The sequence below is a fragment of the Castor canadensis genome, chromosome 16 (genome assembly GCF_047511655.1).
Source record: "Castor canadensis chromosome 16, mCasCan1.hap1v2, whole genome shotgun sequence".
In the NCBI taxonomy this organism is placed as follows: domain Eukaryota; kingdom Metazoa; phylum Chordata; class Mammalia; order Rodentia; family Castoridae; genus Castor; species Castor canadensis.
This window is the reverse complement of record NC_133401.1, coordinates 45369992-45388018: the sequence shown is the minus strand read 5'-3', so window position 1 is coordinate 45388018 and position 18027 is coordinate 45369992. Positions and strand designations below refer to the sequence as shown.

The window sequence follows — 18027 nt, the reverse complement described above, 5'->3', positions numbered from 1 at the left end:
CCTATCTTACAACTTAATAAAAGGATTTGTACTTTTATTTTTTGAGAGTCCTGTTTTGGGACTCTCAAAAACTCACAAAATTATACTGTATACTTTAACAGGTTATTTGAACTTAAAATTGTGGGAGGAAAAGCATTCAAATATAGGTATTCAACTCTACATTGAATATAAGAATTAAAAGATGACCTTTATAGAGTGTTCTTATGCCATTGAACTCAATGGACTCAAAGATCTTGAAGAATTAGAGACCTATTTGTCTAGCACAAAATCACAAATTCAGGAGAGACTGTGTCAAAAGTTCCTGTGGTTGCCCTTGAAGTATAAACCATGGAATGTCAGTTTCAGGAGGAACTGAGGAGCTATAGCTTCCCACTGCTCCAGGACACAGTATTGTTGCCCTTTTGGAACTGATTATTCATCAGTTTTGCTGAGTGTTGCTTACTACATAAAACCAGAGTTTTAACTATAAATATCTAGACTTTTGTGAAGAGCAGACAGTCTGTTTTAACTGTTTGAATTTTATTCTCTTTTGACATAAAACTATGGAGCACTCAGAAATCTATACCATGTTAGTATTCCTACAAGAGAACACAGGGAAAGCCACATGTATTAAGCAGTACCAGTAAATCTTACGGCAAGCATTAGATGTGTTTAAAATGTTATTAATTCATAACCTGTCATTGTTAAATGTGTGTCATTTAAATGTCAAGATCCCACATTTTAAGATAGTCTTCTACAATACAAATCCATACACCCAGTTTACTGTGGGCTTCACAAATCAAGGAAATAGAATGTGTAAGAGTCAGAGGATAAGTAATATTATAAATGTATATTAGTTATATTATCTAATTAAAGCCATAATCTGTTAATACAGCTATAGATTTATTTCAAAAACATCGTCAAATATATCGCTAATAGTGTAGTTGTGTTTTTCCAATGTGGTTCGAGTTATTAAAGTTCTTCACTTTCGTAGAGTCCAGATTGAGCTGCCAGGCGCTGAAATTCTCCTTCTGGGTTAAAGGCTTGTTTCACATCCAAACCTCTCCCATTAAGCGCTAAATATTTGCTGAAAGTTGGTCGAACTCGCAGCTGCTTAGGAGCTGGGACAGTCTGGTTTGGACGGGCTAAAAGAGAGCCAATAAAAGTTAATTCAGAAAACTGGATTCAGATAACTGTCATTATCAGACAGGGAAAGAAAAAAAAATCAATTATGGAGAAAATCACTCAGGCTTTACACTATACTGAATTTGCATTTCTTATTAAATCTCCCAGGTTAAGTTGGATTGCTAGAGTGACATACCTGTGACATCCAATCTTGTGTTACATGTGGTCACTCCTGCCTCATTAACTGCAGACACTGTATACCACCCGGCATCTTTCTTGTTTACATCTTTTATCAGTAATGTGACTCTTCCAGTGTTATCGTGATACAAGCTGAAGAGAAGAAAAATGAAAGTATAGGAATTAATGTCTTGTGAAAGTTTACACGATGCCTCTGACTACAGATTCAGACTAAGGAGAAAAAGCAGTTGAAAATTCCAAGGCTGTGTCTAGTTATTGCCAAATACCTATTGGTTTTCTTGAATTAAACATTCCAACTTGGGGTAGAGGTATAGTTAGTGGTAGAGCACTTGCCTACACTCATAAGATCCTACAGTCTATACCTAGCACCACACACACACACATACACAAACACACATACACACACACACACACACACACACACTATCCCCCCTAATTTTGTTTTTGTCATTTATCCTTACTGTTAATGAAAAAGATAAACCCTAGACTCTTTCTTTATGCCTTAAGTTTATAATTAGCAGAATCTGACTTAATGAACTTTGATTATATTTCTATGTGTATTTTAAAAATTAGACATTGAGCTTATAATTGCACACCATTTGTAATATATGTTAACATATAACTGGACTCATTCAAGTAAGCTAGAAGTAAAGTCTAGAAATATCCTACCTTATTCGGTCAGTGTTGAATTGTACCATTTCATTATTCCTTTTCCAGAAAAGCTTTGGTGGAGGGATGGCTGAGATCTGACATTCCAGTTTCACGGACTCTCCCTCAAAAACTTTTTTGCTCTGTGGTTTGAAGATAAACATTGGTGCTCTTTTGTGTTCTTTTGCTACATATTAATAAAAAAAGCATTTGTAATATTATAAAAATTATATTAAGTCAAACCAGAATATTATGGAACTTGTATGTTAACAATGAAGTTTTAAAAAGCAATGACGAGGTTGGAAACTTTCTTGAGTTTTAGGCAAAATATTATAAACTACATCACCATTTTATGATGTTCATAATTCTTAAACTATATGTAATGATTCATTTAAATTATAATTATGCTTCATTCAAAGGGTTTAGGTCATTTCATCCACAGGGAGGCAGCATGAATGGTGAAAGGAGTACCACACAACTTGGATTCAAATCCTGAGTTGGGGGAGGTGTGGCTCAGTGGCAGAGCATTTGCCTAGCTTCTACAAGGCTGTGGATTTTATCTCCAGCACAACAAACAAACAAACTCCAAAAATATCTATTGGCCTCAAAAGTGATGTAACATTGGAAACATTTTATCTAGTTTCTCTTAGCCTCAGTTTTATCTATTGTTAAAAAAAAAAAAAGCAGTAGTGACTGCTGTGCCTAACACACAATTAAGATAATTAATAAAAGATACTTTGTAAACTGAAAAATAATAGACAAATATCAGCAGTTACTATTGCTTTACTTCGGTTACCTAAAGGAAAGAGAAGAGGAAAAGATGGTACAATACTGTAACTCAGGCTTTTCTGACGGTGAAATGAAGAAATTGGACAATTACCAGCCAAGGTGTCTTTGAGCTCAAATATTGTAGTATTCCAAGCTATTTTGCCCAAATAGGATTTGCCCAAAGCTTAGTCACTTGAAGTGTGTGTGTGTATGTGTATGTGTGTTTTATTCCTAGTTGTCATCTTTGATTGAGGCTCCTCAATAAATAACAGAACATTTTTTCATTGATCTAAGTAGAACACAAACTCACTGAAATTGCCTGTCCTTTAACCTGATCAAGGTGTTTATATAATAAACAGTGAAGTATGGCAAAATTCATCTCATACAATGATATCATGGCTTAAACCACTACAAATGTAGTATATTTAAAGTGCTTGATTGTAAAATTTAAAAACTGAGCACCAGTTTTATAAGAAATCTTATCAAAACCAAATCTGAGGCATGAATTTTGTCATACCTGATTTCTAAAACAAGTCAGCATGTTTTATTATAATGAGAGATGAGTTTCCTAGCAGAGAACATAGTATAAGGCTAAAAGTTGACATCCACTCTTCAGTTTTAAACTATGCATTTAAAACTTGACAGCTTATGATAAGTCTGTAAAAACACAAGTCAGGTTGGTCATTTTAGACTGTAGACCAGAGAAATGATTAGATTAAAATTTTTTACTTTGCATCATTATAGCTAGAAATGCATATAATATTATCTTTCTTTTTCTGTCTGCAATTTCTTTATTTCCTTTCTAGAAAAGCTCTGGTGGCAGATTTGTCATGTTAGGTTCACTGATGTTCCCTCAAGTGTCTTTGGTTGTCGTTGGCATTCACTAGGTTGTAGATATAACCATAAATATGTAGTCCGCTGGCCTTTTCTTAATATTTTCACTTAAAATACCTTACAAGACTTTTTCTTTTCTAATTCTGTTGTATTTTAAGGCTCTCCTTGGAGGCTTACCAAGGACATCCAGCTGCACGGTGAAGGTGGCTTCTCCTGCTCTGTTCTTGGCAACACAGGCATATGCCCCTGCATCTGAAGCTCTGACCACTTCAAAGATGAGAGAGTGAAAACCCTTCTCAGACACGATCATTTTGTGCAATTCATCTGATTGAACTGGTCTTCCATTTAGGTACCATGACACATCAGGAGCCGGCAGTCCACTCACCTAGGAACAAACAAAACACAGGAAATGCCAGGATTTTGAAGCATAGCATAGGTGGGATCCATTTGTTCATTTATGAATTTTAACAAATTTGATATCTGCATTTGTGATTGAAAATGCAAAGCAGGAGCTCAGAAAGGTATTAATAATTTTTAAAAAACAAACAGTGGAACTAAAACTCTTGAAATTAACATATCACTTTTAGATTATCTCAAACCACACCTAACTCGTTCATGTACAGCCTCGGGTTCTTTAAGATCTCTCTTATGTACCATATTTAGAGCATTAAAGCATGTTATGTTGGTCTCCACAAAGAATATGTAAGTCATAGGGCTTTTATGAATAAGTATGGCAGCAAATGGAGTGCCAGAGGCACGTATCTGAACCTTGCTTGTCTAATGAATAGCTGTTGAAAGCAGAGCATTCTTGAACTCTAGTTTGGTATATAAATGGCAGTCCATTAAATGTTTTTATATAACTCTGGAAAGACATCTTATAAGAAAAAAGTTTTCCAAAATGAGGATAATAAAAATTCAGTCTGTTCTGAAGAGTTGTTCTAGCCTGAGGAGTTCTTCCAGGCAGAGAAAGCTGGGTGGTTCCAATTTCTTGGTGGAGAAGGATGCATATATGTTAGACAGCCTAATATTAAGAGACCTGCACTGGTATATTTATTAGGTATAAGGTACACCTATGTTCTTAGTTCATCCTCTTAACTTTATGAGATAGGTACATTTGTTATTCCCAATTTATGGATAAGGAGGCAAGACCCCAGAGAAGTTAAATGCCTTGTCTAAGTTTACACCACTGGAAAGATGCAGAGCCAAGATTCAAAACCAGATCAGTTCAGCTCCAGAATTTGTGTTCTCATCCATTGTACTTTTTAAGTGGTGTAGCAGGCTATGAAATGGAAAGAAAATATTTTCCAAAACTTAGTATTACATTGTTAGTTTCCCCCTTCCCCAGTATTTTCAACTCTTCTCTTACTTTGAAATCCATTCTGCAGAATCTTCCTTCTTCAATTGACATGTTTTCTGGCACTTGAATGAACCGTGGTGGGTAAAATTTCTCTTGGATTGCATCTTGATCATTCACATCTCCTCTTGAGGATGATCGACTTCTGCAAAAATTTTAAAAATAGTTACTTGTAACTGTTATCATTGCTTTTTCTTTCACACAAATATAGTTTGGCCACTGAAATCTAAAAGCCCAGAGTCTATGATGTGAGCTGATGGTGTAAAAGCACTGCAGATAGACCTTAAGGATATTTTTAGCTGTTGCAAACTTGATGGCTATTAAAAATGCTAGTAATTTGGGAACATCTGATACAAATTATACATCGTTGTCCCTTTTGTTTTCACAGTACTTTGAATCGATGAAGAACTGACCTTTGAGTACCCCAGAGATTATTCTTGTCACTTGCAAATATTTTATAATTAGAATTGGTTTCCCTTGTCATGAGAAAGTTATTTAACACGGAAACATGGTCCTGGTTTATTAGACTTAAATATTTTTAAAAAAAAAACTTTCTCTGAAAAAATAAGGGTACCTCTGCTGAAATGCCCATGCACTATGTGTCAAATAAGGAATCTTGGCCCATCTCTTGTCTTGTCGATTCTGGCTTTATAAATTTTCTCCAAAAAAGTCCATGAGAGTTCACGGAATTCATTCCAAAATCACAAATCTTTTGTTTGACAGGTGAGGAGCACCAAGAATATTTTACTATAGCTTTGGCAAATGTTAACAGTGGGGAAAACTGGGTGAAGAGTACACAGGATTTCTCTACCTTATTTCCTAAACTGCAATTATCTGAAAATAAAGTCTTAAAAAAATTCTTCTGAGATACTTCAGATAATTAACATAAAAAATTTGATCCTTGTCTGTGACATTAGAAAATTCACACTGTGTTTTTAAAGAGGTATATAGTAAGCTTCAGGACTATAAAATATGATATTTTCCATAGGGAAAGACATATTATTTAAAAATTTTTAAAAATTACCTTACTTGTGATGTAGGAACTTGCAGCCGAGCATGTTCTGAGTTGTGCTGCTTGAAATGGAACCAAAGTGAGAATGTTAACATGAAATTGTTACCTTAAAATGAATCAGAATTAAGAAGTCGGGGTTGAAAAGAACATTTCTACTTTGGCTGGTTTTGGTTTTTTTGACTTATTTTGTTTTGTTTGCTTGTTTGTTTTTGTGTGACGCTGGGAATTGAACCCAGGGTGCTCTACCAATCAATGAGAAACACCCCCCCAACCCCCCCCAACACCCCCCCAACACCCCCCCACTACCCTTACCCCCGCCACCACCAGTTCCTTATTTTGGCTGCATTTTACAGTCATGGTTAGTTTTATATATTTCAGCATTTAAGATATTGTACTAACTCTAGCAAGAAACCACCAGAATTACTGGTATTCAACAGGCATTATTTATGAAAATTAGCTAGACTTGGAATTGATGGTGGTTCCTTTTTTCCATGACTATTTTATGACAAAGGATGATGTGTCTCTCTGGTGCATTTGAAATGGGAGCACATGTACATATTGTCCTTTAGTGAGACAGGAATAGACATGAAGTCACTTGTGTTGGTAGCAGATATCAGGGGAATTATGCCTACTGCTCAAAAGTGTCACCAGCAGCAGTAAACACATATGAGACTGGAAAATACTTCTCTTTTTAGCTCATGACACAAAATCCTGTTGGACACTATCAGAGATATGGGTAGAACTACGACAAGGCTCTGAAAAACACCATTAATTTCTTCCTATTTAAGAAAGGTATATTGACTTTAAGCAAACATCTTTTTTGATTTACATTTGAGTACCAGATAATTATGTGTATTTGAGAATTAAATCAACTGCCAGAAACATAACACTGTTTTGAGTGATTTCTACTTATAGACATGGGTTTGTGTTCTGCTTTTACTGTTACTTCCTGTACCAAGTCGAAAGCCCAACACAGAGTAGGTGATCCACGTAAATTTGTTGAATGAATGCATGAGCTGTTCAGTAACCAAAAGAAATTTAAGTTCTATCTCCAATATCTAATTCTAGCTCTATTGTGTTTAACAGATACTAAAATCTTATTTTCAGTGTTCTGTACCTAGAAGTGTGGGATTCTGGAGTCCCCAGTTTCATCCCTGTGGCCCGCAGTTTCTTGTAGACTGTTTGGGAGGAAATAACAGATATATGGAAGACAAAAAGAGCACTAATGCTCTTTTTTTTTTGGTCTGTTTCTCCAACTGTACATTTCTCTTCCGATTAAGTGACTCTTTTGGTGGAACTGGGATTTGAACTCAGGGCCATACATTTGCAAGGTGGGCACTCTACCACTATGATTTTAACTATGATTTAAAATCACAAGTTGGCCAGGCACAACCTCAGAGAGATTCACTTTATGCTCTCCATAAACCTAATCCCTTCATGGAAAAGATGCTTTCATTATTCTTAGAGCCATTACTCATAAGAGTTTGGTTTTTTAATAAGGAGCATTTTTAGATACAGGAACATGACAAAAGGAATTGGATGTTTCGTTAGTACCACAAGAATATTTTCAAACATTGAAGTGATTAACAGCTTATGAAAAAGGTTTTAATGGACTTACAGTTTTAACTTCCATCCTCCTAAAATTTCACAACTCAGCCAGGTGCCAGAGACTCATGCCTATAATCCTAGCTATGTGGGAGGTTAAGATTAGGAAGATCATGGTTTAAAGCCAGCTCAGGCAAATAGTTCGTGAGACCCCACCATCTCCAAAAATATTGTAGCAAAATAGACTAGAGGTGTAGTTCAAGTAACAGGGCATTGCTTTGTGAGTGTGAAGCTATGAGTTCAAACCCCAGTCTTAACCCCTCCCAAAAAAGATAAATTACTCAAGTTCTCTGTCCAGTAGATAAGGAAAAGAGTCCTAGACCTTACCCCTAAATGTCCAAATAAAAAGTAATGCTATGTCCTTCCAGTGTTTGGACTTTGTGACAGTTCATATCTAGGCATTAGCACTACCAGAAAATGGTGTAAAGTTTTACACATACACATCAACCACCCATCACCCATCATGGCATTGATGTATCTAAAGGAGAATGGAGAGGATCAACTTCTATTTTTAATGCTAGTTGTAAATGTGTAGAAAAGCAGACATTTACAAATTGCAAAGGATAAGAGGACTCTCTTGAGCCCAGGAGTCTGAGGCAAGTCTAGGAAAAGGTGGGTGCTCCAGGGAGACAGAGATTTTGAATTTACCTGTGGCGAGTCTTGCTCATCATTCTGAGCGTGAAACACAGCAGCTGCATTCTGTGGTCCTAGCAATCTGCGGGCCATCTTCTCCTCGTACGTTAGCCGCTTTGAGGAAGAGTCAAAGGAAGATAGCGATGAGACTTACAGAGAAGGCTTTTGAACAGATACACCCTAAAACCACCACTGTCAGTAAGAACATCAAAATGGAGTTCGATCTACTCAATTATAGTTGCTATTTCTTCCATTCAAAGTGTTTTCCTTTTTTAACTTTTTTCAAACTAAAAACTTTTTTGTTATATTACTGTTTTACTGAGGGTAAATTGTGACATTTACCAAAGTTCTTACAATACATCATAACTGAATTCACCCCCTCCGCCATTCTCCTTTATCCCCCTCCCCCCATTCCTGGAATAGTTTCAACAGGTCTTATTTTTTCATTTTAATACATGATACATAATATTTCCATCACATTCACCCTCCTACACCCTTTCCTCATTTGTACCACTCCTCTCATCTATAGCAAAGACTCCCTTGGGATTTCTTCTTTGCTCCTAAGAAAGACAAGTATAGTTGCCGTTAAAAAAGGGTCTCCAAGTAAGGGGAAATTTTTCCTCCTTGTTCTGGATATTCTGATATTCTCCATTCTTGAGTGTAGTACTGCATGTTATCACATTTAGAAATAACTTTTATTAAATGAATATAAATATTTGGTTGAGATCAGTGACCTGATATTCTAGATACATTTGGATTAAAGGCAGATGGTATTGTTTCAAAGACAAGTGACTAATATAATGAGCATAGTAAAAACCACATAATAATTATAGCTATGCTTATTTACCCAGCAAAATTATACATGGAGGTACACAATAAAGCCGAGTTGACATAACCGATTTCCCATTGGTTATTTGGCCATTTGATATTTTATGAAGGGCAATGTTTATGAGAGGAAGTGCAATTTTTATTAAATCACTTAGACTTATTTTTCATTAGCTTCATTCTTTTATTAACTAAAAGACAATAGACCATTTCACACATAGTAACACAGACTAGCACAGAAAGACTTCTTCTTTTTAGGTAATCCTATTCCTTGCCATTTATATGGATATGGATCCAGGAGACAGAAATAAGGTTTTTTTTGTCCTTTCTTGTGGTGCTGGGAATCAAACCCAGGGCCTTGTGCTTGCTGGGCAAGTGCTCTACCACTAAGCTATTGAAACTAGATTTTCTTATTGAAATTAGATTTTTATAGTTTAGTTGGCCTTTTGTATAAAATAGAAGTCTTGCTCACTTGATTTCCATTATGAAGAAGGCTATCCTTGGATTTCAGCTTTCTCTCCAAATCTTGAATCAAAGCTTCTTTTGACCCTTGTATCTCATGGTCAGGAGTCCTTGGTGTGGGCTTAGCATTTGCAGTTTGGGATGGCATAGCATTTGCAGGTTGGCCAACTGAGGCCTGTTGATAGCTTTAAAAAAGAAAAAGATTTAAAGAATTTTAAAAAATAGCATTGACTTCATGTTATAAGTCACCTTTAGATCCACTTTGAACTACTCATGTTGTTAAAAACACAAATTGCAGACTGGAAAAGTGGTTCAAGAGGTAGAGCACCTGTCTAGCAAGCACGAAGCCTTTAGTTCAAACCCCTGTACCACCAAACAACAAAAATAACACCAATTTCCCTGATTAATAATTAAGAAGGATTTTATAAGAATAGTTACTGCCTTATTTTCCCCTTAGCAAATAAAAATTAAGTGATAAAAAGAAGAATTTAGACATAAGGAGGATGTTCTTCCTTGAAGAGCTTCCCTAAAGAAGATGAGAGAAAGTCTGGCTAATAGCAGCTTATGAGTTCTTCCAATCTTACAAGTAAATTTCTTAAGTTTGATTGATGGGTGGATATTAAGCAGTAGTGTGCTGTGGCTGGCTTATAGGGGCTTGAGAGAGCTGATTTTTAGCATCTCTTCCCAGCTACCTGTGATCTCATATTATATTTTGAAATTGATTGTGGCAGAAGTATTTATACTGGGAAGTTGGTAAACACCATAAATCATGGGTCTTTCCTCTAAAATTGATTGTTAGACATTTACCTGCACACCATTGGTGTTTAGTGACTATTCTGTTGCTTCGAGTGAAATCTACAGTTTACAGTCTATACTTCTCTGATTAATTTCCAGCTCCTATTACTTTTATATTCTAGAAAATCCAAGTATTGCACCAAATAACCTCTAAAGCAATGGTCATTTCGTTCATCAACATTGTTGAAGTGACTTTAGAGAAAGAAAGGGATAATTAGAGAAAGATGGAAAAAAATGTAACTAAAAAAAAAAAGAGGGACTAGTTAAAAAAAAATGAAAACATCTGATGAGTTTAGGTCTTTATTTCAAGTTCTACTCCTAAATTTTCTTCTAAGGCCTCAGCTCTCCAAATGTTTCCCTGTTGACATTGGTGGAGAGCAGAGCAAGTATTTATGGAATCCTTTATTTTTAGATACACTGGGTTGCTCAAAATTTTCTTAGTGTTTTGTAGAGTTTTTACCTGGTTTGTTCACTTAGAGTCCCACAAGGGTTAGTTTATGTCAATCTATTTAATATGGGGAAACTGGCCACTGCACTAACGAGTATTTTCCTACGATCATAGTAACTGTTCCCTAGTTATTCCAAGGAGACATCTGTGGACTGTTCTATGACATGATGTTCCTGTCCAACTATTCTCAAAGATCATGAGCTGAGTGGAAAGGCAGCACCTCCAAGTGGAGCCAGAGTTTTTGCTTTTGCTGGCTTTGGGGACTTGATTTGCAATCCCAATCTAGATTATAAACATACTGAAGGGAAAAAGTATCTTATTATCATTGTACTGTTTTATACCTACTAACATAACAGCATGAGTTTAGGAGATGCTCTCAATTGAGTGAATGAGTGTTTTCCATTGCACTCAGGACATACTATATTGAAAGTTGGTGGTATTTATGTTTCCTCCTTACATTTTACATCTCCAGATTTTCACAATTGTCTATATGCATCCTTAACTAAAGTCAGATTTGTTCAGTAAAGTAAATAGCCAAGCCAAATGTTTAAATAGTAAGCCTTCCCCACCCCTAAGATTGAATTCCTGGGCCAAAGTGGCAAAATTCTTTTGGTTCTAGAAGTTTCATATTCCTCCAGAGTTTGAAACAATAATGCCCTATTATAATTTTTAATTGTAACTTATATAAAAGTCACACATGTTTAAGTGAATTAGAATTAGACAGTTCTGTTTTCAGAATTTCGTGCTCTTAGAAATCCTGAAGGATTATCAAAACTAAACCTGAGAATCACTGATATATATGTAAACTCAGTCACTTTATTCAGAGGATACTTCCATGATTTTTCTACTTAAATGGCATAAGTATTAGGACTTGATCTTGCTCTGATCTATAAACTAATCTTATACACTGCTTTCAAGGTCTTTCTTTTCTACCATTGATTATCTCAATCATGAATTTTGGTTCAGATCAAAAAAATGGAACCACCCAGCAGGTAAGGCATTTGCTCAACGTCACATAGCAAGATTTTGGGGAGGAATAATTAGATTTAAAGAGTTCTCAATTTCTATTGTGGGGCTGAATAAACTGAATAAACATTTGCCTAAGGGCTTCCTACCAATGAAGAGTTAAATAAAGTTTTTGAACTTCTCTAGGTCAGAATCGAAGAGACTATTTTAGAAGACAGGGTCAACTTGGGCCCACCATAACAATGAGGGAGTGTGCACAAATGTTCAAAGGGTCAGAGCTTTCCACCCTGTACAGCTGGATACAGAATGGGTATCAAGTAGCTATGGGGAGATTAAAAGAGTTATATGCGGTCACTGAAATTGGAACAGCTAAAGCTGGGTCTTTGATGTCTGGTTTGGGGACCTCCCAGGATTTCTTTCTTATTCTCTATTTTTGCCTTTCCTTCTCTGTTCTTAGGTCTCTACAGAGTGAGGTACATGGTTGAGGCTCTGTGAATAATTGTTTGATAGCCTTTTTTGAGCAGGATTGGAATAGGTTTGAAAGACTTTACTAAGAAAAATATTATAGTCAGAAAAAGTTATTTGATATTTAAAAATACTCATAAGATATTTGGAAATAATAGAAAGCTAGATGGAAAATGATCATCTAAGTAAATGTAAACAAGAGAGATCTCTGGTGGGAGTTTGGGAGAGGAGAGAGAGAGAGAATAATTCTCAAAGTCATCCTTTAAAAATATTAGGTCAAGACTATGAGAATGCCATTTTTCAGATCAAAAACTGTTGGCAACCAACCATTTCAAATGGTTCAATCTAATATCTATCTAACTCTAACATATTTTTGGGTTATCTGATTTTTATTTTTAAAAATAGGGGAAGATTTCTTTGCAAGTTGAATTGCTGTAGTCTGCTCAACTGGGATTCCAGAGTTGTCACCAATAATAGAATCACAAGAAAAAATTAGCCTTGAGAAAAGACTGAGAGAAATTAGCAAGAGCTTGTCAATAGTCCTGCAACAAGACACATTCCACCAGGTAATTTCTGAGATGCCTCTGATTTAATTCTCTGATATTCTCACCAGCCAAGAAATAGGAAAACTGATAGCCCTAAGTTTGCATAAGCACAAAGTATTCAGTTCATGTTTTAAAAAAAGCACATCCACTGTGTCCTTCTGCATGTCAAGTTCTCCTAGGATAGACTCTGGGCTATGGAAAGGATACAAGCTTGCATAAGGCAGCGGGTATTCTCTGGATTTAGCTCACGAGACAAATTTGAAAAAGTTACGGTTTCAATTACCAAAGGAAATCTTAAGGTCATAACCTTCATCTATTCAAGCCTTTCATCTGATCACAGTAAGGAATAGTCATACATGTGACTTCTCAGTCCTAGATTAAAAATTGTTAATGTCAAATTCTTTTAGCTAAGTGGATATTCAAGATTAAAAGGGAAAATGGATAGGAAGAAAAGACTGACAAGGAACTTAATAGCCTTTGCTTATGTGAGAGGAAACCCTATCTGAGGAAGAGCAGACAGGTGTTCATCTCAGCTGAGCTCAGACCAGAGGAACTAAATTTACAACAAAAGGAACTTAGATAAGACCTGGAAAGTTCACTGGTCTTGAATACATTAGAAATCTTTTTTTTTTTTTTGAAAATGGAAAATAATAGGTAAGTCATTTTATGGGGTAATAGGTAATTTGAGTTCAGTTCAGTCTGGATACTGGGGAATGAGTCAAATGACCTCTTATTGCCACTGCCCTGGCTCAATGTGTTCTAGGGGGATTTTAGAATGAGACTATAAGGTCACATTGCCGTTTTACATATTAAGGCATGGATGCAGCATACCCCAAAACTCCATGGATACAAGCTTGCTGTTCATGCAGTATGTAAAAACTCACTTACTTGGAGTCCACGGTGGAAGGGATTTTACTGCCATTGTAATCAGGCTGGGATGGTAATATAGAGCTGAGGAAGCTGGCTGGGGACTGATTGTAGGGGGCTGTAACCCTTTGCGCTGGGTTGGAGCCAGCAGGCTGGGAAGCTGGGTAAGCAGAGGAGGACATGGTGATGTGAGAGGTCACTGTTGAAGATGCAGAAAATTTTTGCTCTGTGCAACGGCGGGGCTGGATGACAAGGGAAGACTGTTTGGTCTGACTAGAGAAGCTGGAAGCATCTGGTCCAGGAGGCTGCAGTCTGGAGCCACATGGGTTTTGGGATTGGATGAAGTGTTTTGGACGTTCGTAATTAAACATGCTGAGCTGGTGTGTGGAAGAGGAAGGTGAATTGTTACTACGATGATCTGTTTCTGGAAGGGTAGGGTCCTGAATGGGGGGTCGAGAGTCTGGAATTACAGATGGTTGTAAGAAATCAGAGGTAATCTTGCTCTGCCCCTCCTCGCTGAGATCTTGAGAATTCTCTGCTCCTGGCTTTGGTGGAGTTGGCTTCTCTTGAAGAATATTGTTCCTTCAAAAAGAGAAAACATTGTTTAAGCCAGATAGTTTATTTGACATGTTTTTGAAGAAAAACTTCTGTGCTTTAAGGTCATCTTAAAATGGAACTTCCCTGACTTTTAGACCTCCCATCCTTTATCTCCATCTTTGCACAAGTGACTTTCTTCTGAAGAATAAGTAAAAATAATTCATTGTTATTTTCTTAACCCTGGGTGAAAGCATATGTAGGGGCTTTCTTCAAGATAGAGGAGCACAAAATTGAGTTTTCCAAGGGTCCTTTTTGAAAATAAATTCTTTCCTTGTATGCACATATGAATAATAAAAGAAAAATGAAAAAAAACTGAAAAAAAAAAAGAAAATAAATTCTTTGATGATGCTCAGTGTGATTTTTTTGTCTCATGATTAGCTTTTGCCAAGACACTCAGATTCCTTAACCAAAGACATTTAATGATTTAGAATTAATAGCAGCTCAATATATAACGTCAACCTCTGTTCACTGAATTCTTCCCATTAGTCATTAAAATAGATTAATAGGCCTTCTGATACACCAGCTAATTCATATCCATCAGGAGAATATCAAGTCTCCGGTGAGCAGCATCTTGGTAAGCCTGGGGACCCAGTATACTTGTCCCCTTTTCATTTCCACAGAATAGTCTGAACATACACACACAATTCATGGTTGCCAACTTTCAATGGATTTTTAAAAATCTTACAAGTCACTGCCTCTTTTTCTCCACTTGATTCTCAATTGACCATAGTACTGAACTGGATGATAATTAAGGAGTGATTGGGTGTACTTGTCTGTGTGTATAACACACGGTACAGACTGCATTCCACAGCCATGCCTAATTCTTTTCTGTTATTTTTAGATTATACTTTCTAGTTATTGGTCTTGATGTTCTCTTAATTAGTTTTACTTTTTAGTGTCTCTACTATTTAAATATGGATTTTAGGCTAATTTTGAAAGTATTTTAGCGCCTCTTACTTTTTCTTTTAAAATAGTAAATAGGCAGTATAGATGTCAAGAAGGTACCTGTGGAGCTAGTCTGTACTAAGGAAAGATAGATATCATTTCTCAGCTCTGTGGTGGACCTCCTGCCTTCCTATAGCAGATCCCCATTTTTCCCTTTGCATTTGCTGTTAAAATTAACCTTGAAGGATTATATCTGCTGCTGGCTTTTCCACTAGTGTGGCAAATCTAAGCAAGATTATAAATAGATATTATACATAAAGACCAGCCCTGTAAATTATTTAAATGCCAATCATAGTGTATTCAAAATATCAGGTAACTTAACTCAAAATATATTTAGTCTGCTTCACATCACATAAACCAACACTGATGTAATGATAAATCAAACTTAACTGAAAAATTAACCAAATTGTTCATCATCATTGAAACGAAGTCATAGTTATTGGAGTTACTATCATCTAGAGGAAAATACTGTTAATGAATTTTTTCCAGACCAAACAATTTCGTCCTAAGATTGTGCATGTAGCTTCGATTTAAAATTAGCAATTTTGGGAAAGAACAAAAGTTCTTTCTTAAAAGACTAGCCAAGAGAAAGGTCCTATTGAAAAAAAGCACTTTAAAGTTATATATTCCCTAATTTTAAGTTTATAAACACAAATGCATTCAACCAGAGTATGTTATAGAAATGAACTATATTAGGCTTTTAAATTTTTTGGGAGGAAAAAATAGAAGGAGGGTCTTAGTTAGAGCTCCTCAAATAAAGACTTCTACTTCAAGGCAAGCAATTTTGTAGTTACGGGTTTATTTTATTCCATTGCAGAACTGAATCTAGAGTTTGGTTCCTAATTTCCTTTCTGGCAGACAAATTGCTGAGATTCATTTCAAATAGCAAGGAATAAACTGTTTCAGAAATACCCGGTAGATATTTTCCATAGTTTCCTGTTTTTTTTTTTCATATATTTTCAGATGATCAACTGTCTTGTACATTTTGGTATCAGCCTCTGATACTTTTAAAAGCTCATTTGAAAATTTGCTCTTCTACAAGTTTCATTTTATTCATGTCTCAATAAAATTTTATACAGATGCTCACAGAGGCAATCCCAAAAGACCTTCTTTCGTGTTTGTAGTTTCTATTCCAAAATTCATGCAGGACAGTATTGTTTTATTCCAAATAATGTTAAGTGAATTTCAAGAATTTTATACATAAAATACTATCCAGTATCCTATATTAAAAATATCACTTAAAGTATTTAAAAATATTTAATATAGCACAAACTTGCAGAAAAGACAAATAGAGGACATTTTGAGACCATAAGACAACACCACACTTACAGTCAGGTCAAATATCCCTTTTTGAGGAAAAATGATGCCATAGAAATAATTTTTTTCCCTCTGTCCTTTGTGTAATGCCTGCCAGTTTTACTGAAATGAGCAGGTCACTTTCTCTTTACAACTTTGTATAACTCCATTATAATATTGTGACTGTCAAACTTTACCTGAAGGTCACCTTTGTACACACCTCTCTGATTTGGACAAAAAACAAAAACAAAACCCCAAACCATAGCAGGAATAAAGAAGGGACTTACCCTTAGCTCCAGAGGGTGCCAGCTGGGCTCAACCCACTACTGAAGGGGAGGAAGAGGCATCTCCTTCCCTCACAGTAATCTGGTGGCTTTCTGCTTAGTATTATAGCACCACTGACTTTTATCAGCTGCCAAACAGTGACATCTGATGTGCTTGCCTGTCCATCTACCTATGCTGGCATGTCAAAGTAAGAGTCCACAATCTAAACAATATCTCAGATGTCTCTGTGATATTTAAGGAGTAGGATTACATGAGCTTCTCTTTCAGGCCTCTTTATTTAGATATGAATTTCGACTGTGAGTTTAACAAGCTCATATGAAAGAAGAACAGAAAATTGGGAAGTGGGAAAAAGTATAAAGCAAATTGGGTTTCTTTATTGTGATGGGAACTTGGAATCCTTCCGGCTGAAGAGACAAGGACTAAAAGGAAATAGTCCCAGAGGAGTTTTTCTATCTAGTAAGACTCCTCCAGTGAGAAGACCTGTGGTGGGCGGGTTCCAAACGGAAAGCTTTTTTTACTTCTTCCACTTGCCTAATAAGAGTGGGGGTGGAGACTGATTCAAGCAGTTTGTTCTAAGAGGAGGTGTCTAGGCAAAGGCAGGAAAACAGGGTCTTGGTGACTTGTCACAGGGAAGGTAGGCAGGTGGAAAAACATAATTTGGTTTCTTTAGCAGGTTTTCTGAATCTGTATGGTATAGGTGCCTTTGATCTAGTACTTTTATTCTAGAAGAGTTTAGAAACATGTAAGAAACAGCCAGCCCTCCTGGTGCTTCCCACAGGTGGTGTTCTTACACTGATTGTAGAGAAAGAGGAGGGAAAGTAAACTTATCCCATATACACCTCAGCCCAGGCCCTGTGCCTGGTCTGTATTATGAGTGGGAAAACATGGGGGAGAAAAAGAAAAAGAAAAAAGTAAGCAATCTATACAACCAGGGCTCTCAATGATCTTTCTTTCTCTACCTTTACTCCCAACAATTATACTTTCCTTTCTGGTTTTAACATGGAGACCATTGTGGTATTAAGTTTCCATTTTTTGAACAGGAAGTTAAATAACTACAGAAGAAGAAATCTTCAGATCAACAAAAGTGAAGGAATGAAATAGGTGGCATAAGGATCAGGTCAACCAAATAGAATGTAATGGCCTCAATCCCCTCCCTCACAGGTACTCCAGTCTCATTTTAATTACTAGATACATGAGAGTCCCACAAGTAGATATCTGAACATGTATGAGCCAAGTAAAATTCTTCCTAACAGCTGGGCCCGGTGGTATGCGCCTATGGTAAAGTTGATGCGGGAGGATCTGAGCCCAGGAGTTTGAGGCCAACCTGGGCAACACAGTGAGACCCTGTCTCAAAAAAAAAAACATTCTTCACAAC

General features: G+C 36.3%; 1 protein-coding gene and 1 non-coding gene across 3 annotated transcripts; one reads left to right on the top strand and one right to left on the bottom strand.

The window, feature by feature from the left end:
* Positions 1–498: 498 nt before the first annotated feature.
* Myot (myotilin) lies at positions 499–16812 on the bottom strand. Of its 2 annotated transcripts, none has more exons than XM_020166031.2 (10): positions 16655–16812; positions 13551–14111; positions 9454–9628; positions 8172–8270; positions 5931–5980; positions 4919–5051; positions 3730–3937; positions 1972–2137; positions 1301–1434; positions 499–1124 (listed from the first exon to the last, which is right to left on the bottom strand). In XM_020166031.2, exons 2-10 carry the CDS (start codon positions 13898–13900, stop codon positions 952–954), a joined length of 1488 nt encoding a protein of 495 aa, XP_020021620.1. In that variant the 5' UTR covers positions 13901–14111; positions 16655–16812; the 3' UTR covers positions 499–951. The 2 variants fall into 2 exon arrangements, with proteins under 2 accessions (XP_020021620.1, XP_020021621.1); XM_020166032.2 differs by having other exon boundaries at positions 5931–5977.
* A 596-nt stretch (positions 16813–17408) lies between these two features.
* Positions 17409–17540, top strand: LOC141418357 (small nucleolar RNA SNORA51). The gene has a single exon (XR_012443013.1). It is a non-coding gene; the product is annotated as a small nucleolar RNA SNORA51 (small nucleolar RNA).
* Positions 17541–18027: the final 487 nt, after the last annotated feature.

Coding starts and splice junctions, on each gene's coding strand:
- Myot (XM_020166031.2), bottom strand. CDS start 13,900: ATGTTTAATTACGAACGTCCAAAACACTTCATCCAATCCCAAAACCCA. Junction 5,981..8,171: donor ATGAGCAAGACTCGCCACAG/GTAAATTCAAAA, acceptor TTCCATTTCAAG/CAGCACAACTCAGAACATGC. Junction 3,938..4,918: donor TCTGCAGAATGGATTTCAAA/GTAAGAGAAGAG, acceptor GTTTGTTCCTAG/GTGAGTGGACTGCCGGCTCC.